Below are 25,495 nucleotides of genomic sequence, written 5' to 3' on the forward strand. Positions count from 1 at the left end.
ATTAAAAACATACTGACGGAAGCTGGCCTACCTTCTCTAAAAGATGCAGTGGAAGATAGCTTAAATAAGCTTTATTCAAAACTCATACTCAGCACGAACTTTACTATAAAAAAGGACTTTCAATCATCACTTTGCAGAAAGAGGTCTCCTAAAATACTGTCTTCTATTTTTAAAAGTGCTTTGTTTTGCCTAAAACCAATGAGTTGCCGCTTAAAATATTGCTGCCTTGCAGTAAATATATTCCACCGTGGAAAGTAAATGAATCTTCTTTCATTAGTGATCTTACTTTTCTTCGCAAATCCATCACTCCAAGCACTGTGTATAAATCTCGATTTTTGGAATTATCATGCGCACTTCAAATCTTTTGGTTGGCAGTTTATATATACTGATGGTATTCCAAATCGTCTTATACATCTTTTGCTGTAGTTGATGATAACCATTAAAAAAAGAATATCGTATGGTTTATTATTTCCATTTTGTTCAATTTTTACCGCTGAAGCTACGGGTATTCTCAAAGCTGTCCAGTATGCCCAACAAAACCTTGGTAAATTCATCATCTGTACAGATAGTCTATCGTGTTTTCAAGCTTTAAAAAACCGCAGTAACTACAATGACGTCATTATTGGCATTAGATCGCTGTTGTTTTCGTTAGCACATAGACTAAAAATAATGTGGATACCCGGTCACTCTGGAATCATTGGAAATACTTTTGCGGACTCGGTGGCTAAGCGAGGTGTGCATCACTCCAACAACTACATCTGCCTTGTTTGTTAAGAGTGATATAAAACGGCTTATTATTCAACAAAGATCCACTAAATTGGCGCTTGATTGGATGAATTACAGACACCACTACTCTAGAATAAATTCAAATCGTATCAAACCATCCTTTCCGTCATCGCTTTCATCTAATTATATCATTCCATATATCAGACTTCGCATTGGCCACTCCATTATCACACACGCTCACATACTAAATGGCACTCAGATCAACCAATGCCCATTTTGTGATTCAGATTTAAATCTATTGCATTTCTGCAACATTGTCCAGCACTTCAAACTCATAGACTGTCAAACTTCAATAATACTGATCCAATAATTTTATTGATGGATCCCTCAAGCAACAACATTTCGAAAATCTACAACTTTTTGAAAGACAGCGACCTTCTTCGACGCATATAACATAACCAGTCGGCCGATAGCCCATGATGCTAGTGCTGCGTATTTTCTTAAGTTTGTATAATAATTGTATTATTATGTAAGCTTTTATAAAATAAAAATAAAAAAAAAATATATATTTTTTGGTATTTGTTAAGGTATCTACATTAAATTAAAAAAATTAATGCTAAAACTACTAATACTATACTATATAAGTGTGCACCTATTTGTTATAAAATACAATATTTATCATGATACGATCATATATCATGGTTACCATGGATATCATGTTAAGGAACGTCAAAAATTGTTCCTAAAATATTTTGTTTACTTCCCGTAACATTTAGTTTGGTAACCTTAACATTTGTTTGGTAACCAAACAAATATTAACATTGGTTACCTATGTTAAGGTAACCAAACAAAATATTAGAATTTCAGTTGTTAACATTTCCTAATCAAACAAAATATTTCAAATTAATATAGAGAAATCTCTTTACAAAGAAATAGAAAAAGTTATGGTTACAGCTTAGGGAGTTAAACGGTTAATTCTACAAAATTATTATTTATTGTCTCGAATGTTTGTTGCGCTCCAGCTGGCACTCACCTAAGCAAGATTTGAATATTTCTTCACTAATTTGTATAAATGCTACCGATTTCACACAACCAGGGTTCTCATTTACTACTCCGTAGCAGCAAAATTTCTAAAATTATTGCTATGCTATCGCTACCGCTCTCACTTTGCCGGGAGCCGCAGCATAGCCTTAGCATAATAAAGCCTTAGCAATGTAAAGTATATGCTCTACTCTGCTCCGAGTTTTGTTAGGTAAAAAACTATAGCTGGAGCGGGAGCAAAAAATTAAATTCTGCGCTATGCTCTGGCGTAGCGGTAGCAAAAAATTGGGAGCGGTAGCACAGCGGAGCAAATGAAAATTTTCATGTGCTACAGCTCCCGAATGTGTTTGTTGTTTTTTTTTCTTTTTTGCTATTTTCTGGCATAATATTTGAATAATTGAATAATTCAAACAAAACAATGTTATGCAAATCATTTTGGCACTTGTTGCGTCAAGTGCCTTTATAAAATCTAAAATCAAATATTTTAAGAAATATATTAATAAAGTGAATTAGATAATAATTGAATAAATTATAAATTTTTTTATTATGTGAAAATATTTACCAATTTTATATTACCAAAAACATCATCTATTCCAAATGTATTACAATACTCAATTACTATGAATTTTCGAAATTAATTTTAACTATGTACATATACTTTCCCCCTTTTTATATACATTAGAGTGTTTTTTTTTTTGAACTATTAATTTTTTTCAGTCCCGTCACGAAATTTCCTTGGAAATACCCCAAAAAAAAATTCCCTGAAAATTTTAGCCCTAAATATTTACATTAAGAACTGGACCGAGGCATGTAAAAATTTTCCATAGAAAATACACTACAATCCTGATTTTTATCTTTAAATTCCTACAGATGAGAGGTATTTTCTGGCATTTTTATATGTGCGGAAGAAATTGCGGGAATATAGCGCGGGAATTCCCGCAATTGTTTTATTGAAGGAAACATGAATGACGGGAATTCCCGCAATTTACGCGAATGTGTTAATCCATTGCACTGTGTATTTGCAGTTCTATTCTAAAATTCCCAATATTTAGTAATTTTATAATTTTTTAGGAAGAATCAGTTTGAAATTGTACGCATATATGTACATACTTCAATGTATATTGCAAAGAATCGAAAAGATTTCTGTATATCTAAAATTATAATAAACCTTTTTATCAACACTCAATTATTCCGCTTTATCTTTACGTTAGATATCGCGTTTGGTTTGTTATGAATGCATTTTGTGTCCTTGACCAATAATCTAGCAAAGTATCTGCAGTGCCTTGACGATGAAAATTCCAATGCCATTTTTTGTTGTGATATTAAATATATCGGACGGGCTCGTCTTAAAAAAAAACTACCTGGTTAAGAAGCTAAAATCAGTATAACCCATATACTAAGCATGTTTGAAAATGAAAATTTTTACTTATTTCTTTCTATTTTTGAATTACTAAAATTTTCAAATGATTCATACATAAATTTTGAACAAATGTTTATGATTTGAAATATAATTTTTTGTATTTATGAAAAGCTGTATTGAAATTTAGTATAAAAAGATAAAATGTATCCTATGTCCTTACCCTGCTTCTAAACTACCTCCCCACCAATTTTAAGCCAAATCGGTTCAGCCGTTCTTGAGTTGTTATAAACGACTTTCTTTTATATACCAACTTGTACCATACTTGTAAATTCTATGTCTTGCGAACTGTCAAATCTATTACTATTGCCATTGCTAAAACTGTATGTGGGCATTTGTTATCATAAGATAATCATTTGCGCAAAGGCGTAGGGCAGTGGTGTAGGTTCGAGTTGATGTAGCGCATGCTTTGAGCTCTTGAAAAATTTATTTTATCATTTGCGAAGGTAGCATTTGGGTAGGTAGCTGATGTAGCGCATGTTTTGAGCCCTTGAACTGTTTAAATCTTTTATGTGGAAAATAAAAAAAGGATAAAGATCCTTTTGTTTACAAATGTATTTCTGGGAAAAATGAAATAATAACAAAGGATAAAGATCCTTTTTTTTACAAATGTATTTTTCTGGGAAAAATAAGATAATAAGAAAAAGATCCTTTTTTACAAACGTATTTCTGGGAAAAATAAGAATTCATATTTTTGGACTACTATGTCATAATTGTGGCATACATTTTATATACCAATTAAAACAATAAATTTAAAATGAGCAATGATATTTTGATTTTCGCTAGTATAAGTTTATTAAATTTAAGATTTCGCTTATTCCCAAACCAATTTGCATAATTTTTCTGTAAATTAACAATATTAAACTAAATAATAATTTTTTGAAAAAATATTATTTTAAAAATGTACTTTATTTTTGTAATATAACACAACCGTCTCAATACTCGCTCTTCTAATTTTCATATTACCGAAATGAAAATGACGTCGGCATATGTGCAAATGGGATATGTTGCATCTTCGAAATTTTCATAGAAATGAAAACTGCGCTGTCAAACTGCTGAAGTGACAGCTTATAACTTACGATATATGGCATACGAATTAGTTTACGATATATTGTAAGATATAAGCAATGTGGAGTTTCCACAGGCAATAGGCACGGCAATACAGTTCCGTGGCAAGACATAGATTTTTTATCCTGTCGAGATGCCCGTAAGTGAACACTGCTATGTTTTGACATGCGCACTCTACTTTGTTTTTTATATTCACACATACATGCCTTACAAACATATGTATGTATATACATAGCGTATGGGCGAAGACGCAAGTGCAAAACCTAACCAGAAATATTGTTGTCGGCGTTATTTTGATTAGAGAAGTGTTATTGCGTTAGGTAAGCTTTGAGTCAGTTCAGTTTTCTTCCAAAAGTCAAGGCGGCTATTACCAGCGAATACATACATACTACATCGAATTTCAGTTCAGATTCACATTAGTTATTAAAAATAAAATGCCAACCCAAAGGCGAATTAGACGAAAAAGGAGTTCAACAGGTCGAAGAGAAGAGGTGAATGTTATAGATAAAAAGGAATTTTTAATTGTTAATGTATGTATGTATATGAATTGACCTGTTTTATTAGAGCCGTAGTCATGCAGGATCTATGGCAAGTTATTTCAAAGCTGCCCTAAACTCCGTAGTTCTTCTGGAGTATAGTTCTTGGGGGTTTGACTAATATATGTTTACACTGTAAAGCAAAACATTTCGGAAGTGAAAAGGTACCTGTACTTTTCATTGTTTTATATTCGTAATATATGTATATACATTACAGTGATTCAAAAAAAAATTTTTTTTTCGTTTGGTACTCGGAAAAATAGGTTCCTAGACACCTCTAAGAAAGCCTCTCCAAATATGAGTTTTTAATTGTAACGGGAAGGTCCTCCGCCTAACGGTTTTCTATTTTTTCTTATTATCAGATAGAAAAATTTATATCTCGCTTCCAACTACTTCAAAAAATATCTTGTTAATTAGGTTTTGTAGGAAATTGAATGCTCTAAAATATGGTCTCTTATGACTTTTTCGCAAACCCAACCGTTTAAAAGATATTAACAGTTAAAGTTTGATTATTTTTGGAAAAATTCTTTATTTCTTATTAATTTTATAACTCAATGAAAAAAAATTATTATGAATAGATTTTTGGAGAGGTATTCTTAGAGGTGTCTAGGAACCTATTTTTCAGAGTAACAAACGAAAAAAAAAAATATTTTTTTTTTTGATCCACCTTAATATGCATTGATGTTTGACGATGAATATCTCGTAAACGCTTAACTTAATCGAAAAATCATAGTAGACCATTTTTATAGAGCAGTAAATTTCCTACAAAACTATGTGTTTTATCATTCATAATAATTTTTTTTCATTGAGTTATAAAATTAATAAGAAATAAAGAATTTTTCCAAAAATAGTCAAATTTCAACCGTTAATATCTTTTAAACGGTTGGGTTTACGAAAAAATTATGAGAGACCATGTTTTTAGAGCATTCAATTTCCTACAAAACCTAATTAACATGATACAGGGTCAAGTAGTTGGAAGCGAGATATAAATTTTTCTATCTGATAATAAGTTGCTTATAGAAAACCGTTAGGCGGAGAACCTTCCCGTTACAATTAAAAACTCATATTTGGAGAGGCTTTCTTAGAGGTGTCTAGGAACCTATAATCACCCTAATGTATATACATACTTATTGTCTTAATATTTGGTTGAAATTGTTACTAGGTAAGAAATGGCTTTAGGACTTGTTGTCATGGCGGAAAAGTTAAACTTCAAGAATTACGTGTACCTGAGTTTTTGAAAGCTGTGTTAGAAAATGATTTGAGCTCTTGGCGGGGACACTATTTGGAGAATATTCGGCAGCTAAACAGTTCGTTTGCTTTTGCACCATTCAAAGCGAAAATTGCGGAGCGTACAGGGCGCGAACCATATTGCTTCCGAATACATGGATCAATATATCATAGGGTAGGTCCATTGCATGCAGATCATCCTTCGGAATCCTCCTACGCCCAGCTGTTTATTGTTGACACGGATCAAGCAACTGATACAAGGGCACAACATAATTCAAACTGCGATAGGTATCTGCTGAGAGAAATCCACGAAATGCTTTCAAATATTAACCCCTTGGCAAATGAGTATAAGCATATGGCGCAGGTTGAACGCGAAGAGGAACAGAGGGCCAGAGAAGAAAATCGCAATGCTCGCCGAATTAGCATGCTTCTTTTTAACAGCACTGATCGACGTTATAATTTGCCAAACTGCTCAGAAATTGAGGCCGTTTTCACAACAGAGGATGGTGAACCACCTGGAAATCGAAATTTGCGAATATTTTCACGGAAATCTAATATGCAGAATTTATTATTTGTCTCAATAATACGCTTTCAAACGTTAACGGCTATCCTCAATATCGCCGCCGCAATGATGGAAATAAAATAGTTGTTCGTGCCAATAAACATTTAATTGAAATAGACATCCGATGGATAGCCCCATACAACAAATATCTGACCAAAAAATACAGTGCCCATATTAATGTCGAAATATGTTCATCGATAAAAAGCGTTAAATACCTCCACAAATATATTTACAAAGGATATGATTGCGCAACAGTTCAAATTATTGAACACCCAATTGATCGCGTGGATAATCATGATGAAATATCTACATTTATAGACGCTCGATATGTTAGTGCGCCTGAAGCCTGTTGGAGGCTTTTGGAATTTTCAATGCAAGAAAAGTCGCACATGGTAAAAGCTCTAGCCGTTCACCTTCCAGACTCACAAAATATTTATTTTCGTGATGATAATGCTGCGATTTCTGATACCCTTGCTCGATGCCGCGATACCACTTTAACCGCATATTTTAAATTGAATGCGATAGATCCATTTGCGAATACTTTGTTGTATTATCAAATTCCTGAGTACTATACTTGGCAATATGCGTCGCGCTCATGGCAAAGAAGAAAACGACCGAGTAATGCAATTGGTAGAATGTAGACGGTCGATCCAAAAAATCGGGAACTCTTTGCTTTACGTTTATTACTTACTTCGTTAAAAGGACCGAGGTCGTATTCAGATATATTAACCGTGAACAGGGAACATCTCTCTTCTTATTGGGAATCAGCAGTAAAGAGAAAGTTGCTAGCGGATGACACAGAGTGGACCGCTGCACTTGAAGAAGCATCTGTCTTTAAAATGCCTGTGCAACTGAGACGTATGTTTGCAATGATTTGCATATTTGGGGACCAACCTCACCAATAGAGCTCTGGAGAAAATTTAAATTGCATCTTTGTGAAATTTTTTAAGAAATAATTCAGAAAACACCAGCGAGCTTTTAACATTGAGAAATATTAGCCACATTTTCCAATCACATAACACATCTTTAAAAGACTTCGGGTTACCTGCAGATGATCTTACCACTGAAGACACAGGCGCAAACACTAAAGGAACAGCTTAACTATGAGCAACAGATGATATTCGACCAAATAACGCATGCAATTTCCAGTAGCAACGATATCGTAAAGGCATTCTTTGTTGATGGTCCTGGCGGCTCTGGCCAAACTTTTTTTATAAGAGTATTATTCACCATATTCGTAGCCTCAGATAGGAGGTGATATCCGTGGCTTGGAGTGGGATTACCTCTATTTTGCTTCCTGGCGGAAGAACGGCACATAATATATTCAAATTTCCAATACCTTCGACTGAATCTTCTGTTTCTCTAATTAAGCCAGATAGCACCCTCGGAAAAGCAATCAAATGTTCTACAGCAATAATATGGGATGAAGATAGCATGGTTCCTGGGACTACATTACTATGCTTAGATCGATTATTACGTGATATTCACCAAAATGAAATACCTTTTGGTTGAAAGGTTATTTTATTAGGTGGTGATTTCAGGCAAGTTCTTCCTGTGGTGCCCAATAGCTCACGCGCCGCTATAGTTGGTAATTGTTTGAAACGGTGCTCAGAGCTCGAGGTCGAGAGCTCTCTCCAGAGTCGAAAATCAATATACCAGAAGAGATAATTTTGCTAAATGAAAATTTAGTGGATTGGGTATTTCAGCCTCAGTCTGGTGTTATTAGTCAAAACCATCTGAAGGATCGGGCAATTTTGTGTCCAAAAAATGATCACTGTACGATAATAAATAGCGAAATAGTAAATATGTTGCCCGGGGAAGAAAGGGTATATTATAGCGTGGATACTGTCGTTTCTGAAGATCCTCAAGAGCATGTCAGATTCCCTACAGAATTTCTAAACTCCCATAATTTCAGTGGAGTAGCGCCTCGTGAGTTAAGGCTTAAGGTTGGAACAGTTGTGATGTTAATCCGCAATCTTAATACATATTGGTCAATGGGACTCGCTTGATAGTAAAAGCACTACATTGTAATTGTTTGGAGGTCGAAATTTTAACCAGTGAATCACAAGGGAAACAAATTTTATTGCCCCGTATAAATTTACAGCCAAGCGAATCAACACTTCCTTTTATTTTAAAGCATCGCCAATTTCCAATAATTGTAGCATTCGCAATAACAATAAACAAATCTCAAGGGCAGACTCTAGCAAGAGTTGGTGTTTTCCTCAAGGAGGATTGTTTTACGCATGTCCAGCTGTATGTCGCATTGAGTCGAGTACGATCTTCTCAAGATATCAAAGTTAAGACTTACGACCAAAATAAAACCACTACGAATGTAGTTTTCCATGAAGTAATTGAATAAATTGAGTTTTTATTAAAATGTTTTTTTTTACTTTTTTCATTTTAAATAACGGTGTCCCTCGATTATCGGGGGTTATTACTAGTTGATATAATTCAAAGGTTTCAATCTAAAATGCTTAGAACAACCACGGCTGCACCATGGTCAATGCGTAATGAAAACATTCATAAAGATCTTGATATTCCTATGGTAAAGAAGGAGATAGAGGACAGCAGAATGAAGTATATTTCTAAATTTCACGAACATCCAAACCCATTGGCTAATGCCTTGGTAAATTCTTGCAATCAAACGCGTTTAAAACGAAGTGATCTACCAGCCTACTAGAGAGCAACGTTCTACAATAAACCACCTGAACCACATTCTTGAGCTTCTTTAGTTTCAAATAGTTTTAAGATTGGAATACTTATTGTTAGGCTTAACCAAACAGATTCAATAAATTAAGAAATATTGAAAAAAAAAACATTTGCAAAGTTTCACCTCTTATACATACATATCCATATCTTACTTTGTTTTGAATGGAAAATTCTGTTATAAGAGTAGCAATATTCATCATTTATAATATTGGAATCTTTTCAGATCAAGAAAAATCGAGTAATTGGAAGAAGAGCTTTAAATATATTTGATGCATTATTTAAATTTCATGCAGTCACACATGTTTCCTCGGTTAATCTTACAACTTGCACTAACAGTCATTGTACAATTGCGAAATTGCGATCAATTCAATAACGGTAACAGATTCAAAGACTAGTTCTATAAGAGAAGGCTTAAAGTTGATAGCGTAAATAAAAATTCGTGGATCCTACGAATGCCATGCAACAATTCGACATACGCTGTGAGATTTGAGTGAGTCTCAGTGTGAAATACCAAAAATGAATAAGCAAGAGCAAACGCATCGCATATTAGACAGTGCAGCTAGTAATCTCAATAAGAAAATGCGATTGGACTTCATGTTATTTAAAAATTTATGTTACAGCATTTAGTGAAAGTGAAAAAAGTGTGCAGAGTGCGTTAAAAAGCAGTTTGGTTGAACCTGCTATACAGATAGGCATAGCTGCGTAATTCCTAAATTAACTATTTATTTATTTTCTTATTGTTTCTTATTGTTTTTTATATCCTTTTAGATGACACTCAACACTACAATTATAATTTGCTGGTGTGTCGTCAAAAACGTAACATTGTATTTATATATAAGTACTTAATTATATGTTGTTCCTAAAATGTATTGAATTGTTTTAATTGCAGATAGAAAATCTGATGTATGAAACAGTTCTAGAAAATATGCGACTGTTTGGCGAATAATAGCACAACAAGTGAAAAACGTAGAATCGTGGCTCGTGTCAGCTGGCACGACCTATCTTACGGGGCATCTCGACAGGATAAAATCTATGTCTTGCGAACTGTATTGGCACGGCAATTGCCTGTGGAGACTCCACATTGCTTATATCTTACAATATATCGCAAACTAATTCGTATGCCATATATCGTAAGCTATAAGCTGTCACTTCAGCAGTTTGACAGCGCAGTTTTCATTTCTATGAAAATTTCGAAGATGCAACATATCCCACTTGCACATATGCCGACGGCATTTTCATTTCGGTAATATGAAAATTAGAAGAGCGAGTATTGAGACGGTTGTGTTATATTATAAAAATAAAGTACATTTTTAAAATAATATTTTTTCAAAAAAATATTATTTAGTTTAATATTGTTAATTTACAGAAAAATTATGCAAATTGGTTTGGGAATAAGCGAAATCTTAAATTTAATAAACTTATACTAGCGAAAATCAAAATATCATTGCTCATTTTAAATTTATTGTTTTAATTGGTATATAAAATGTATACAATTATGACATAGTAGTCCAAAATATGAATTCTTATTTTTCCCAGAAATACGTTTGTAAAAAAGGATCTTTTTCTTATTATCTTATTTTTCCCAGAAATACATTTGTAAACAAAAGGATCTTTATCCTTTTTTATTTTCCACATAAAAAAGATTTAAACAGTTCAGGGCTCAAAACATGGGCTACATCAGCTACCTACCCAAATGCTACCTTCGCAAATGATAAAATAAATTTTCAAGAGCTCAAAGCATGCGCTACATCAGCTCGAACCTACCTACCCTACGCCTTTGCGCAAATGATTATCTTATGATAACAAATGCCCACATACAGATTTGGCAATGGCAAAAGCAATAGATTTGACAGTTCGCAAGACATAGATTTTATCCTGTCGAGATGCCCCGTTAGCTCGTACATACATATTCGTGCAACATAGAAGAGAGCGCATGTCAAATCGTAGATAGCGCCTTAATGCATGCATATGTATGTATGTACCAGTGCACATGCCAAAGCAAACATTTGTAATTTGTAATATTCGTCATTCTCTTATTGTCATAGATAACTTAATTAGAATCTCTTTTCTTGCTCTCTCGCTTGCAGCTGATCTGTTTTCTGAGCTGGCAACAAAACACAATCAGGGTGCCGTCAACCAGCAGTTAGTGAAAAAGGCGGGATGCCAGAAAAGCAGCGCTATAATTACTTGACGAAATTAGTGTGAAATGAAACTGTGCGAACATATTTTGGCAAAATAAATGTTTATGTCAACTAATTAATGATTTTGCATTTTAGCATTTACATATATATGTATGTATGCATTTTCAAAGTGTTTAATTTAGTGTTTTGTATAATTTATTAAATACCCAAGTTAATATTTTTCAGCAGTGGCATCATTGGCAAATGTTATAAAAAATTCGAGTTTTGACAGCTCTCTCTCGAACCAAAGAGTCTCGTATCAAGTTATCTATGCTTATTGTCATTTTGCTACCGAGCAGACAACATTGTTGTAGTTAGATTTCGCACTTGCGCCTTCGCGTATGTGGGTATCTATGTAACGAAAGCAAATTACAGAAACATTTGTAATTATTCATTCTCTTAAATATATGCTCTTTTCTGTAGAAGCGCTGCTTATATTAGCTTAATGTAAAAATTGAAGAACTTTAAACGCAAATATATCAAAAGTGGTTCAATGAATTTAAAATCTGTAAAATTTGTGCAAAGTTTCAGATCGCACACTTTAATTTGATGTATTATTTGTCACTGTACGTTTTGTAGATCTCTGGAAATAAGCGCCTTGTCTTAGAATAATATATAGATATAGATGTTGGTTGCGCAAGTCGTACCCCACAGTTGAATGCCATACATCCAAACCGGTTTTATGATTGCGTTGTAAAACGCGACTTTGCTGTCTAGGCTAAGTTTATAATTTTTGTTTAAAAGCCAATTAAAATTTCCTACTCTTAATTCATGCAACTTATTTTACTCGCATATATCTTCGCCACGTGAGCCTTCGGTCTAGGTGAATCCCAAGATAAGTTACTTAATTCGCTTGGGGTACTAGAACATTGTTTACTTTAACTGTCAATCACGTTCCTGGTCTTAGCGAGAATGTAACTTGCTTGCATTTTTGCTCATTAATATTTAGACGCTAGTTGGCCAGTCTTCGACAACAGTTAAGTGCTGCTCTAATACTTTTGATGCTCCAATGGGGCATTTGTCACGGCTTACTAAAGCTGTGTCATCCGCGAAAATGGATGTCAATACGTTCTTCTAATATGAAGTCTGCTACTTTAACTATAAATTTCCTGTTTCTTAAATGTGACTCCAAAGTTTTACGCAATTCGTAAGGTAAAACGGTTTTGGTTTTTCATAAAAGGTCTTCATGCTAGACCTTATCGAACGCCTGAGCTACATCTAGAGAAATAGCTGAACAGTACTCTCTGTGCTCGAAAGCTTTCCTGATTTTGTTCGTAATTATATTTAATTGCTCTACAATGCCATGTTTAGCACGAAAGCCGAATTGGTGCGTTGGAATTATATTATTATCGTGGAGGAAAGGAGTCATCTTTCATAATAACACTTTTTCAAATATTTTAGAAATACTGGGTAAGAGACTTATTGGTCTGTAGGACGACGGCTGTGTTAAGTCTTTCCCAGGTTTATCTACCATGTTGATGTGCTACTTTTTCCACGAAATTGGATAGTATACGAAACCAAGAATTGCATTAAAGAGCAAGGAGAGCACCGTTATAGCAATATTTGGTAACTCAATTAGCATTTTTGGGGTAATATTACCGTGCCCTGGTGCCTTTTTCGAATTTAGCTCTTTTATGATTCTAGTAACTTCAGAAGTCGAAGTCCTAATAGACACAAGCGACTAGTTAGCATTACTAGGCAAAGATTGCAACTTAAAGTTTTTTTTTGAGCACTGCGTGCCCAATTATCATTCAACTGCCTTAGAGGCATTGCTAGAATTCGGACACAGCTTCTTTCTATAATTTTCAGTGCTGCGTTCTTCCATACGTTAAGCGCTTTTTTTAACTTACGTATAGCAGATTTCAGTTGAAGCATAGTTGAATGGGAGCGACTTAACTGCCATTCACGTCTAGCTTGCCTTTTCTCATTTACAAGTTTTTCAATTTTATTATTAGTGATCTTTCTAAAAATAACTGGTTTATTGTTTCATTTTGGTATTGCCAATACAGCTGCGTTAGTTATTACATCATTAAGTTCTCTTATATTGCATTTATTTTCCAATCAATATTTATGTGGCTACTGGTATATTTTCTATCCATCAACAAGTTAGTTTTATGAGATGTTAGAGAAACTTTTGGCCCATGAGCTGTTCGTATAACTTTATTAGTACAGGTAAATGATCAGATGATAAGTCTATACATGTATCAGCTGTCAAAAGCGATCTATCTATATTTGTGACTACAGCTGTCATAAGCGATCTATCTATATTTTTGACTACAGCAAAATCTATTTAGTCTGGTATTTTTTTTTCTATCACTGGGCTAGTAAATCGGCTTACCAGAAGATATGATGTCGCTTATTCATAATAGTGTCTTTTCGGATTAATAAGACGTGAGCCCCAGTACGTTTGTTTTGCGTTGTAATCTCCATCTGCTAGAAATCTTTGACCTAGCGTTCCAAAAAAGTCTTTAAATTCGCTTTGTAGCTTGTAACTGTGCTGTAGCATAAGATTCGAGAGCATAATGGTTTAACCGATTTTTAACCTACACTCCGTGCACGATGCGCTTTTCCATCCGGATGATTTGTGACATAGAGCCTAATCCCGGTATATTGAAATTATTTTTATTTATAAGATTAGATTATGATGTACGAATTACATATATATTTTTTTCAGACAGAAATCTAATGATCTCTAATTTATGTTGGTTGACACCGTGAGCATTCCATATACAGATATACAGATAGTACGCTCATTTCTTACTTAATAAATTTTGCAACATTTGATTATGTGATTTTATTAAATCTTGTATCATATTTTGCATGGTAGGCATAAATTGTGTCATACTTTGTGTAAGATTTTAAAATCATAGTTTCAATACCTCCATTTTAGGATGTTGCGGCAGTTGCATTTGTAGAGTGCTGCCTTTCACTACTTTTGCATAACTTCCTTGCATAGCATTATTCTTAACAGTAATAGGATTTGAACTTTTATCTGAGGTTGCTATAATTTCATTACGGGGTGTTTGTAACATTTCGTTACGACGTGCTTGAATGCCCTGTATATCTTTGATTTCAAATCTTTGTACATATACAGGACAACCCCTGTAGTTAGCAGTGTGATTTCATCCACAATTGCTGCATTTCTTTTTAATCCTCTTTTTTAAGAGTACATTTTGAAGTAGGATATAGATTACCACACAGACACCGCGTAGAGTGCAATATGCTTTCGTGTGTCCATACTCTTTGCAGTCTGTACATTGTACTGGACCATTTCTCTTATGTGGTTCCTCAACAATGATTCTGCGATGGAGCAGATATTTTAAATTATAAAACAGGTGTATTTAATTTTTCTTTGGTTGCTTAGAATTTGACATCAAATCTATTTTGAACATTGGTTAAAAATATTTACTACTGGTTTAACCCTTTCAGACCGTGATGCATCAATTGTGCGGTCAAGTTTCAATGTCAAGATCTCTACTATTTATGCACGTATGTTAAAAAGGCCGAAATGCATCGATTGTGCTGATTATTGTGTATCTTTTCTTTTTGCACTGTTTCGCTATTCGGTTTACCGTTATCCACGTGGTGATGAAATTCTTAAGTCGTATTTCGATTTTTTCAAAGAGAGCTGCGGCAGTAAGTTGTATTTAATATTATTAAAATATTATTAGTGAAAAAATAGTGAAGAGTGCACATTATAACTAAAAAAAATAGTAAGTTCTAATATTTAAAATGAATAGGAGTGATTCAATGCAAAGTAAGTATGTTTTAGCCGTACTTTTCAACAAGTGCATCAATTGTGCGTATCAGGTCTTAAGTAACTAAACACAAGTGCTTTTTATTGCATTTCATTTCAAATAAATGCTTACAGATGATGATATTTTGGCAGTGCTAGAGGCCTCAGACGCCCCCGATTTTAGCAGCGATGATGAAGAACGAGACAAAAATTATGAGCCATCGGACAGCACCGACAATGAAGGCGAGGAAGAAGCAGATATTGAAAGAAACGTAGGTGCAGTGCTTCCTGAGTTAGGTCACGAAGAAAATAATGAACCGGTTAGTATGATGGTGTGATTTTTAGATGCACCTTCTGATAGACACTGTTACAGAGTTCAAGTCGTCGACCGATTTGGAGAAGGAAATCTTTTTGCCAACCAATTATCGATATGCCTGTTGCAGAGGAAGTTGTAAGTCGAAAAATTGTAGTAAGTTTTCTTCAAATACTATGAATTTCACTTTGGATACGATTTGATTTTGCAGGACTATGCAGTAGATACGCCCACACCTCTAGAATATTTCGCTAAATATTTTGATAACGTATTTTTCGAAAATGCGGCTAATTGCACTAATAGATACGAATTTGCGAATGCAGGTGGCATGTTAAAAACAACCACTAAGGAAATCAAAAACTTTTTTGGAATGCACATTGCAATGGGTTGCATTCACTTTCCTAGAATTCGAATGTATTGTTAGAACAAATATAAAATTCCACTGGTAGCGGAAACAATGACTCGCGACAGATTTTTTAAGTTAAGAGAAGCATTCCACGTCGTTTTTCCAAGAGACGTTCCTGAAACCCAAAGAAGACTCAATATTTTTTGGAGAGTGCAACCAATTATTGATGCAGTGCGGAATGTTGTTTAAAAATTCCAAGAAAAAGGGGGGAGCATATTCCATAGACGAACAAATGATACCCTTTACTGGTCGTTGTCCAGTTCGTCAAAGTTTGCCTAACAAACCAAGAGGCGTTGGATTGAAAAACGAAGTATTGACCACATCAGATGGACTTGTTCTCGATTTCGAGATTTATCAAGGCAAGACAACACCTCTACCAGAGGAAAATATTGGAATCGGTCCCGCGTTTGCTTTGCGTCTGACACAAACCTTACCAAAAGGGTCAAAAGTATTTTTTGACAGATACTTTACTACTTTGCCGCTGTTAGAAAAGCTTCTGGAAAATGGAATTTACGGAACTGGAACAATAATGCGAAACCGCATAAAATGTGTCAGTTTGACCAACGACAAAAAAAGGAAAAGAAGAGATATGGAGGAATTTTGTGATCCAAATGACAAAGTTGTCGTTGTACAATGGAAGGACTCAATGTCAGTTTTACTGGCCTCAACCGCATTTGGCTGCAGTCCAGTGGATGACGTTCGTCGTTGGTGCAAAAAAGAAAAAAAATCATCCAAGTTGCTCGTCCAAATATAGTCCAGCACTACAATAAGTTAATGGGTGGTGTGGACATTTGCGACCAACAAATGGAAGCGTACCGAACATTTTTTAAAACCCGAAAATGGACACTAAAGGTAATTATTCATTTCATTGACTTAGCGTGTTGCAATGCTTGGATGGAGTATCGTATTTTTTGTCGGGAAATTAGAATGCCACCAAAGGCTATACACGATTTACTAAGTTTTCGGCTTGCGCTAGCGGAGCTTTGGTAGCAGATCAAACTAAAACGAACGTGGAGTGGTGCTCTGGATCAGAATCAGGCGACGTTGATTTAACTCCACCTTCTAAACGATACCGTCCAGCAGACCAACCATGCCCTGAAAAGCGGCTAGATGGTATCAATCACTGGCCAGAAGAATCTGACCTAAAATCAGCCCGTATGTGCCGTCGAAAAGAGTGTAAGTCTCGTACGCGCACGCGATGCACCAAGTGCGATGTATATTTATGCTTAAATAAGAAAAAGAATTGTTTCACTATTTATCACACGAAAAAATAAATAAAAAGTTTAAATAGATGGCATGTGTGGGTTTTTTTATTTCAAACGAAATCAGACCGAGATGCATCAAATGTGCGGGTCCTCGAAACCCTAGAAGGAACTTGAAACACAAAAATTTAGTTGGCGAATATGTTTTTATATCACATAAAGACTGTATGTTCTAAAAATGGGGGAGAAAAATTCAGCAGTTTAGTGTCAGGTCTGAAAGGGTTAATACTAAAACCACCTTCTTCCAATGCTTTTTTAACATCGTTAGAGTCTACCGAAGCCTCTATACCCTTTATGACAACAACTAGGCCTTTTGAGCTCTTCAGTTGGTAAGAGTAGCAATTTGTTATTATTGTTTGAGAAGTACTTTACAACATCAATGAAACTTTTTATACCCTGAACAGGGTATATTATCACCCAGAAGGAAGCGTCGGAGACCTTATAAATTATATATATGAATGATCAGTATGTTAAGCTGAGTCGATTTAGCCATGTCCGTCTGTCTGTCTGTCCGTCTGTCTGTATATATACGAACTAGTCCCTCAGTTTTTAAGATATCATTTTGAAATTCTGTAAACGTCATTTTCTCTTCAAGAAGCTGCTCATTTGTCGGAACTACCGATATCGGACCATTATAACGTATAGCTGTCATACAAACTGAACGATCGGAATCAAGTTCTTGTATGGAAAACTTTCACATTTGCCAATGTATCTTCACAAAAGTTGGCACAGGTTATTTTCTAAGACAATAATGTAAGATACGAAGAAATTGTTCAGATCAGCTTACTATAGCATATAGCTGCTATACAAACTGAACGATCGGGACCTAGTGCTGGTATGGATGGGTTTGCATTTGACAAGATATATTCACGAAATTTGGTATAGATTATTTTCTATGGCAACAATGTAATCTCCAAAGAAATTGTTCAGATCGGTTAATTATAGCATATAGCTGCCATACAAACTGAATGATCGGAATCAAATGCTTGCATTGGAAACTTCCTCATTTAACGATATATCTTCACGAAATTTGGTATGAGTTATTGTTTATAGAAATAATTAAATAATAATAACATCTGAAAGGAAAGATTAATATTATCTGATCATTTAAAATATAAAACAAACATTTGTTTTCACATATTTGTGGTACTCACAACGTGTCAAAAAGCGTCGTAAAATAATAAAATCATAAATTTTTATACTAGTTTAAAAAATTTTTTGTTGGATTGCATACTAAAATAAGTTTACGCAAATACAACTCTGAACGCTATGTTTTCGGATCGTTATTATTTATAACTTTATGAGACTATGTGAAACACCTTTTTTTTTTTTTTAAGTAGGAGGAAGCATCGAAAGCCGAAGTGCGGGACTTTAACCCGCTAAACCTAACCTACTCCCAGCTCAAGACTCTCCCACGAAACCACCAGATAAGGTATTACTTCATGGGAGTGATAAGACATTTTACGTCTCCTCTATAGCGCAGACGGACTGGCGCCTATTCTGCTGTACCTGTCTTAATATTGTCGTGATGGAAGCTGCCGCTTCCGAACAGCTTTCCACTTCTCAGAGGACTGACACATAAGTGCAGTCAAACTTTCCACCATTAAACTACCACCTAGTGCTGTTTCTAACTTTTCCCTTATTTTTTGAAACCGAGGACAATAGAAAAACACGTGTTCAGAGTCTTCTATTGACTCCGTACACATCGAACAGTACGGACTGACGTCATTTTGAAATTTATATAGGTAGCCTCTAAAGCACCCATGCCCACTTAATATTTGGGTGAGGTGGAAATCCAGGTCCCCATGTTGTCTACTTATCCACGTGTGGATGTCAGGTATGAGTCTGTGGGTCCATCGTCCTTTAGTTGAGGTTTGCCACCGTTGCTGCCATAGAGTTATGCTCTTATTTCTCTCTTCTCTCTTTTGGGTTTCTGTGATTGGCGCTGATAGTTCATATAGTCTCGCGAACTCGTCTCCCTGGATGTCTATAGGCGGCATACTAGCTAATACTTCAGCTGCTTCGCTGGAAATAGTTCTGAAAGCACTTGTTACTCTTATCGCTGTGAGTCTATGCACCGCAATTATTGGCTTGGCATACGCTTTTATGTTTAGTGCCTGTATCCATACTGGAGCTGCATACAGTATAACTGAGCTCATCGCTTTTGCGATTAGAAGTCGGCGGCTGGAGCGCACACAGCCTCTATTTGCCATCATTCTTGATAGGGCATTATAAATCTTATTTGCTTTATTTGCTATGTTTGCCAAGTGCTGCTTGAATTTCAGTTTGGTGTCCAGTATTACCCTAAATACTTCAACTGTGGTTGTGAAGTAATCACGCACTCGCCTATAGTGAGAGTTATTTTTTCCTCAATTTTCCTGGTGCTTACGAGCAATACCTCCGTTTTGTGCTCAGCCAGTTCCAAACTCATGGACGAAAACCATTGGCGCAGACCATTTATGCATTCGTTACATTTATTTTGCAGGTCATCAAGTTGTTTAGCCACTGCTACCACTATAAGGTCGTCCGCGTATGCGATTAGCTTAACGTTTTTTGGTTGTGGAATTCTTAGCACCCCATCATATACTAGATTCCATAAGCAAGGGCCTAAAACTGAACCTTGTGGTACTCCACTTGAAATAGGGTAGCTCTTGATGCCTTCGGTGGTATCGTAAAACAGTCTTCTATTTTCAAAATAACTCATAACGATATTTATGAGGTACTGTGGGGCGCGTATTTCATTTAAGGCTGCAAATATGTTTGACCATTTAGCAGAGTTGAATGCATTCTTCACATCCAGGGTTATCAGCGCACAATATTCTTTTGTACCACCTTTCCATCTTTTGCCGCTTACTGCACTTTTCGCAGTGTCGACAACTTCTTTTAGTGCATCGATAGTGGACCTCTGTTTCCTGAAGCCGTATTGTCTTTCTGATAGTCCGCCGGCTTCCTGGATTGCAAACTCCAAGCGGTTTCTTATAATGCTTTCGTACACTTTGCCCATTGTGTCGAGCATACACAGAGGTCGATACGAAGAGGGTTCATCTGGTGGTTTTTTTGGTTTTGGGATTAAAACCAGGCGCTGGACTTTCCAGGGATCAGGGAAGATCCCTTCTTTTATACATGCGTTGTACATTTTTGCGAAAGGAGCAGGCTTTGAAATTATGGCTACCTTTAGAGCTCTGTTTGGTATGCCGTCGATACCAGGCGCTTTGTTGTTATTGATTTTTTTTGCTATGGCCAATAATTCTTCTTCTGTAACCAGTAGAGGTGATTCAGGAGCTTCGTTTTGTCGCACAGCGCTGGTAATCAGTGCGTGCGTCGGAAATAATGCCTCCACGATTTTCTTCATGAACGAAGCGCATTTGGGTTGCTGCCGCTTATTTTGGAATTTGGACATACATATTTTATAAGCTGTCCCCCAGGGGTCTATATTCGCTTCTTCACAGATCTTTTCAAAGCACTTTTTTTTGCTACGGATTATAGCTGACTTTAGAAGCTTCTTATGGCTTTTAAAAACTTCTTTGAGACGGTTTCCGTTTTCGCCATTTTGATTGCGTTGTAGGCGACGTCGGGCTGAGTGACAGAGCTTTCTCAGCGTGGCAATTTCTTCATTCCACCAGTATACAGGTCTTCGGTTATTGTGACATTTTGTCTTTCGCATTGTGGCGTCGCATGCTGTTACCAGTTCCTTTCGCAATGCGGTTACTAAGTGGATGGCGCCTTCGCCTGACAATATTGCTGTACTCCAGACTGTCTCAAAAACGTCAGTATCAAAATCTGTTTGCTTCCAGCTTTGTTTTTGTATAGTGTTACTGCGTGGGGGTTCCTGTTCTCGAGAGAATAAAACTTCTGCTATGATAGCCATGTGATCACTATATGTGAACATGTCAGACACCTCCCATTTAATGTGTCTGCTTAGTGCGTCATTTGCAAACATCAGGTCTATTATAGAGCCTTTATTTCCTTTTTGGTAAGTATTTTTTGTGCCGCTATTCATTATTGTGAGGTTGGTTTGGCTCAGGAATTCTAGAACTAGGCGCCCACGATGGTTCGAGCTTCTGCTACCCCAGGCAGTAGACCATGCGTTAAAATCGCCTGCTATTATTATCGGGGATTTGCCTCTGGTTTCTAACGATAATTCCAGGAGGAAGTCTTCAAATTCTCTAACAGGCGCGCTGGGACGAGCATAGCAGCTTACGTAGTAAATTCCTCCTATTTGCGCCCAAGTAAAACCATTTTTTGCTACTCTGCAGCAAGACGTGAATGTTTGTCCATTGCAGGACCATATTGCTGCTTTGCCACTTATATCTGTTATCCAAGTACTTTCCGAACGTTGGGAATATTGCTCACTCAGTAAGGCGACATCAATTTTGCTTTCTATTATGATTTGTTGCAGCAGGGCTTGTGCTGCGGCGCAGTGGTTTAAGTTCAGCTGCAATATTCTCATTTTTTCATTGTATTTAGCAACTCCACGTATTTTGGGCAAGATGTACTCAGAACTGAATGTTCCCCTTTGCAGAGCATGCAGCTCGGTGTTTTTGTACATGCTTTTGCTACATGTCCCTCGCTTCCACAACGTGTACAAAGGGAGGACCTGTCGGTAACACTGCAACATTTCCGCGCCATGTGGCCTGGATGGAAGCATCTGTAACAGCGGGAGACAGGGGAGTACTCCCGGAGGCGACAGATCGACCACCCGATTTTTAATTTGCCTAATTTAAGGACAGTCTTGGCATCTTGGGCACGCAAGGATATAAGGGCTATTTGTGTGCCGCTTCTTGTTTTCCTCATATTTTTAATATTTGCTGGCCCAATGTTCTGAATCCCACACTCTTTTTGTAACGCTCCGCAGATTTCTTCTGGAGTAGCTATCTCATCCAGGTCTTTGCACATTATAGTGACGTTGTGTGTTCTTGGTTGTACTACTGCCATCTCGCCAACTACCCCCTCTAGGGCGCTCTGAAACGAATCAGCTCTTTTATCTCCTTGATTTTTTAACTCTATGAGCAAGTCTCCTTTGAGAGTTTTCCTTATGTAGGTCACATTTGAACCCAACTCCTCTAGGCCACTGTTGCTTTTAATTTTACGGAGGATGTCCGCATACGAGGCTCCGTCCTTTTTTGTGAGAATTATAGCGTCTGGTTTCGACCTAATTCTCTTCTCCATCGGCCTGTTCTTTTTTACTACGTCTACCCATTTTTCAGGTGCTTGTTTGTTTGCTGGGGTGTCTTTCATAGATATTTTCGTGACTTCACTAAATGTTGCCTGCGCTTTCTCAATCACGTTTTTTGGCTTTTTCGTAGGTGGTAAGAGGCCTGATGTCTCTCGAGCTCTCTTTGGGGTATTTACTTCGTTATGAGAGGGCGACACTTGTGACGCCTTCCCTACCATCACCATTTTCGGTAAGGTTCCGAGATTTCCTGTTTTATCATACAGGTATGTTATACTGTTTACGAGATCTCGCATGGCTTGATTTATGTGTCTCTGGCCGGACATCATATTTTCGAGCTCTTTTATTTTCCTGCCCAATTTTGAAAAAATGTTACTAGTTTCGCTGCTTTGCGTTTCTTCGGATTTTCCACTCTTTCCCACATGGTCAGCAGGTTCAATACTTTTTATTGGTCCAGCAACGGTGGACTCCTCATTTTTGCCATTTTTGCCACTTGGGGGCGTTCTAGCAATTTTAGAAATCCTTCGAAAAGGATTTTCTGGTGTACGCCCAATACTATTTTCGGAGGCCATACCTCACTAAAAAAAGCAGTTGGGAACACCTGTCAACAGGTCTGTTCAGTCCCGTCCTCTTTACGTCTTATTTATATTACCGGTGGTTGGCAACGCCAAGACTAAAAGGGAATGCGAGAAGAAAACAAAAGAAGGGGAAAACAGCTGATGCTCAGAACACAACGGCAAAACAAAATTATAATCACGTTGTGCCTGGATTGCTGTTTTTAGGGGAAACAAATAATAATAAACTAATTTGCCGCGGGAAAATGGGCAGGTATGTAAAATATTTTGAAATAATATACAAAAAATTGTACTTATCTGCCTATCGATTTAATCGCCCACTTGCGTCCGTCACCTGATTGTAGCAGAGGAAAGATTCAGTTTAAATTGCTGTAAACACTTGGAGAAATATACGAAAACACTGGACCGCACAAAAAACGCGTCCACTTTTGCTGACAATTTCTATGATGATTGCATGCTTGTTTGTATGTGCGTGTGCTTTTGTGAAACCCCTAATTATATTGGATTGTGCAGGCTGCCTAAAACGCATAAAACACATATGAATAGTATGTAATTATTCTCGCGTATTATATTGGACTGCGAAAACCAATTTCAAACAACACACACTTATTTTCATATACTTACTTAACAATTTATACTGCTACTGATGATATTGCTGCTGCTTCCATTTCCAATTTTTGTTCTGATTTCCAATGCTATAAAAACAAATGAAGTAATTATTTACAAAACATTGTTAAAAAATCACATAAATATCATCCACTTACCTTCTTGTTTTACGAGCGCGATGATATGCGTCTTTGAGTCGTTTTTTTATTACCGTTTTTGGGATTTTGCAGGGTATTATTTCAACATAAATATCTTTTTATCCACAATTGTGTTAAATAAATAAATACATAAATATTTACATATAAAATTATGTCTGCATTATTTAAACATAAATATGTATATGTCTTTTTATTAATACTTATAACGAATTAAAATGTACAAACATTGTAGTTCCTTATAATTATTGAAATTATCAAAACAAATTCAACCGATTTTGCATTGTGAGGTTTACTTTCACACATCACCAATTTTTGAGGTAATTGTGAGCATTTGAGCTTTTGAAATCACGTCAGTATACGGAAAATCTCACAAGTTACAAAAATCTCACAATAGTGAGGGTGGTGATTTTTGTGAGGGCATGAGAATAATACTATGTTCGGGCCGACATTGAAAACATTTTGAAAACAAATTTGTATGTTGTGGAATCTAAGTCGTTCGGACCGACAATGTGTGTTTTCGATGAGTTTTCACTGAAAACTATCAATAGGGGCATTCTTTTGCTCTTGCAAGATTGCACGATGACACAAAATGCAAAAATCCTATACCGAAATATGTAAGGCCAACAGTGCACCCGTTGTAGAATCTAGTGATATATGACGGCACGAAAATAAACGTGGGTTTTGGTCTGACATATTTATAGCCATTGCAAATAATTTTCTGCGTGTGTTTGTTGTTGTGCCGTTGCACCAAGGGGAAAATTCTGCAATTTCTGCACCGTGCAAGGTTTTGCAAGAGCAAGGGAATCACCCTAATATTAGAATATCAAGCGACAGCTGTTTCTGTATATGGAATATAAACAAATACAAGTTTTCAACAAAACACAAGTTTTCGTGCGAAAAGCAGTTTTTCCCACGAAAACATGTTTTCGTTGTCGGTCCGAACATAGTATAAGGCTGTCATTGGATGTACCTTATACTATGTTCGGACCGACATTGAAAACATTTTGAAAACAAATTTGTATGTTGTGGAATCTAAGTCGTTCGGACCGACAATGTGTGTTTTCGATGAGTTTTCGCTGACACCTATCAATAGCGGCATTCTCTTGCTCTTGCAAGATTGCACGATGACACAAAATGCAAAAATCCTTTACCGAAATATGCAAGGCCAAGAGAGCAGTCATTGCAGAATCTAGTGATATATGACGGCACGAAAATAAACGTGGGTTTCGGTCTGACATATTTATAGCCATTGCAAATAATTTTCTGCGTGTGTTTGTTGTTGTGCCGTTGCACCAAGGGGAAAATTCTGCAATTTCTGCACCGTGCAAGGTTTTGCAAGGGCAAGAGAATCCCCCTAATATGAGAATAGCAAGCGACAGCTGTTTTTACATATGGCATGTAAACAAATATCAAGTGATAATTTAGGGCCGGCAAAATATGTCTTCCAAATAAATCGATTAAACTAGAGCAGGCACCGATTATAATGAGTGGAATGTAAGTTTTCAAGTAGTTTTCAGCGAAAACTGTGTTTTCGTTTGACAGATTTTACATAGACGAAAACACAAGTTTTCGTCCGAAAACCAATTTTTCCCACGAAAACATGTTTTCGTTGTCGGTCCGAACATAGTACTAGGCTGTGTGCCAAATTTTAACATCTTCCTACTTTGAGTTTGGATGCACTAATTTCCTATCTGTAACCGAATTGTAAATTTTGCTGTACCTATTGGAAAGTAAAATTTTTATAGTTGAAGTCTCTAAAACAAACGCAATTGCGGCGTTTGAATGTTTGACTTGTTATTT

General features: G+C 36.2%; 2 protein-coding genes and 1 long non-coding RNA gene across 4 annotated transcripts; all 3 read left to right on the top strand.

Annotated features, from left to right (window-relative positions):
• Window positions 1-14,473: 14,473 nt before the first annotated feature.
• Window positions 14,474-16,429, top strand: LOC120781654. 2 transcript variants are annotated; one of them, XM_040113877.1, is made up of 3 exons: window positions 14,474-15,522; window positions 15,576-15,671; window positions 15,727-16,429. In XM_040113877.1, the coding sequence occupies exons 1-3, from the start codon at window positions 15,328-15,330 to the stop codon at window positions 15,937-15,939; spliced, it is 504 nt and encodes a 167-aa protein (XP_039969811.1). In that variant the 5' UTR covers window positions 14,474-15,327; the 3' UTR covers window positions 15,940-16,429. The 2 variants fall into 2 exon arrangements, with proteins under 2 accessions (XP_039969811.1, XP_039969812.1); XM_040113878.1 differs by having other exon boundaries at window positions 15,576-15,653.
• A 230-nt stretch (window positions 16,430-16,659) lies between these two features.
• On the top strand, window positions 16,660-17,195 carry LOC120781503. The gene is made up of 2 exons (XM_040113726.1): window positions 16,660-16,773; window positions 16,848-17,195. Exons 1-2 carry the CDS (start codon window positions 16,696-16,698, stop codon window positions 17,193-17,195), a joined length of 426 nt encoding a protein of 141 aa, XP_039969660.1. The 5' UTR covers window positions 16,660-16,695.
• A 5,741-nt stretch (window positions 17,196-22,936) lies between these two features.
• Window positions 22,937-23,375, top strand: LOC120781379. The gene is made up of 2 exons (XR_005706053.1): window positions 22,937-23,184; window positions 23,276-23,375. It is a non-coding gene; the product is annotated as an uncharacterized LOC120781379 (long non-coding RNA).
• Window positions 23,376-25,495: the final 2,120 nt, after the last annotated feature.

This window comes from Bactrocera tryoni, unplaced genomic scaffold (genome assembly GCF_016617805.1).
Source record: "Bactrocera tryoni isolate S06 unplaced genomic scaffold, CSIRO_BtryS06_freeze2 scaffold_7, whole genome shotgun sequence".
Lineage (NCBI taxonomy): Eukaryota > Metazoa > Arthropoda > Insecta > Diptera > Tephritidae > Bactrocera > Bactrocera tryoni.

Excerpts from the sequence above, each read along its gene's own strand:
- LOC120781654 (XM_040113877.1), top strand. The coding sequence starts at position 15,328 with ATGCTTACAGATGATGATATTTTGGCAGTGCTAGAGGCCTCAGACGCC. Across the intron at positions 15,523-15,575 it reads ACGAAGAAAATAATGAACCG|AGTTCAAGTCGTCGACCGAT; the intron begins GTTAGTATGATG and ends ACACTGTTACAG. Across the intron at positions 15,672-15,726 it reads TTGTAAGTCGAAAAATTGTA|GACTATGCAGTAGATACGCC; the intron begins GTAAGTTTTCTT and ends TTGATTTTGCAG.
- LOC120781503 (XM_040113726.1), top strand. The coding sequence starts at position 16,696 with ATGGGTGGTGTGGACATTTGCGACCAACAAATGGAAGCGTACCGAACA. Across the intron at positions 16,774-16,847 it reads CCCGAAAATGGACACTAAAG|AATGCCACCAAAGGCTATAC; the intron begins GTAATTATTCAT and ends TCGGGAAATTAG.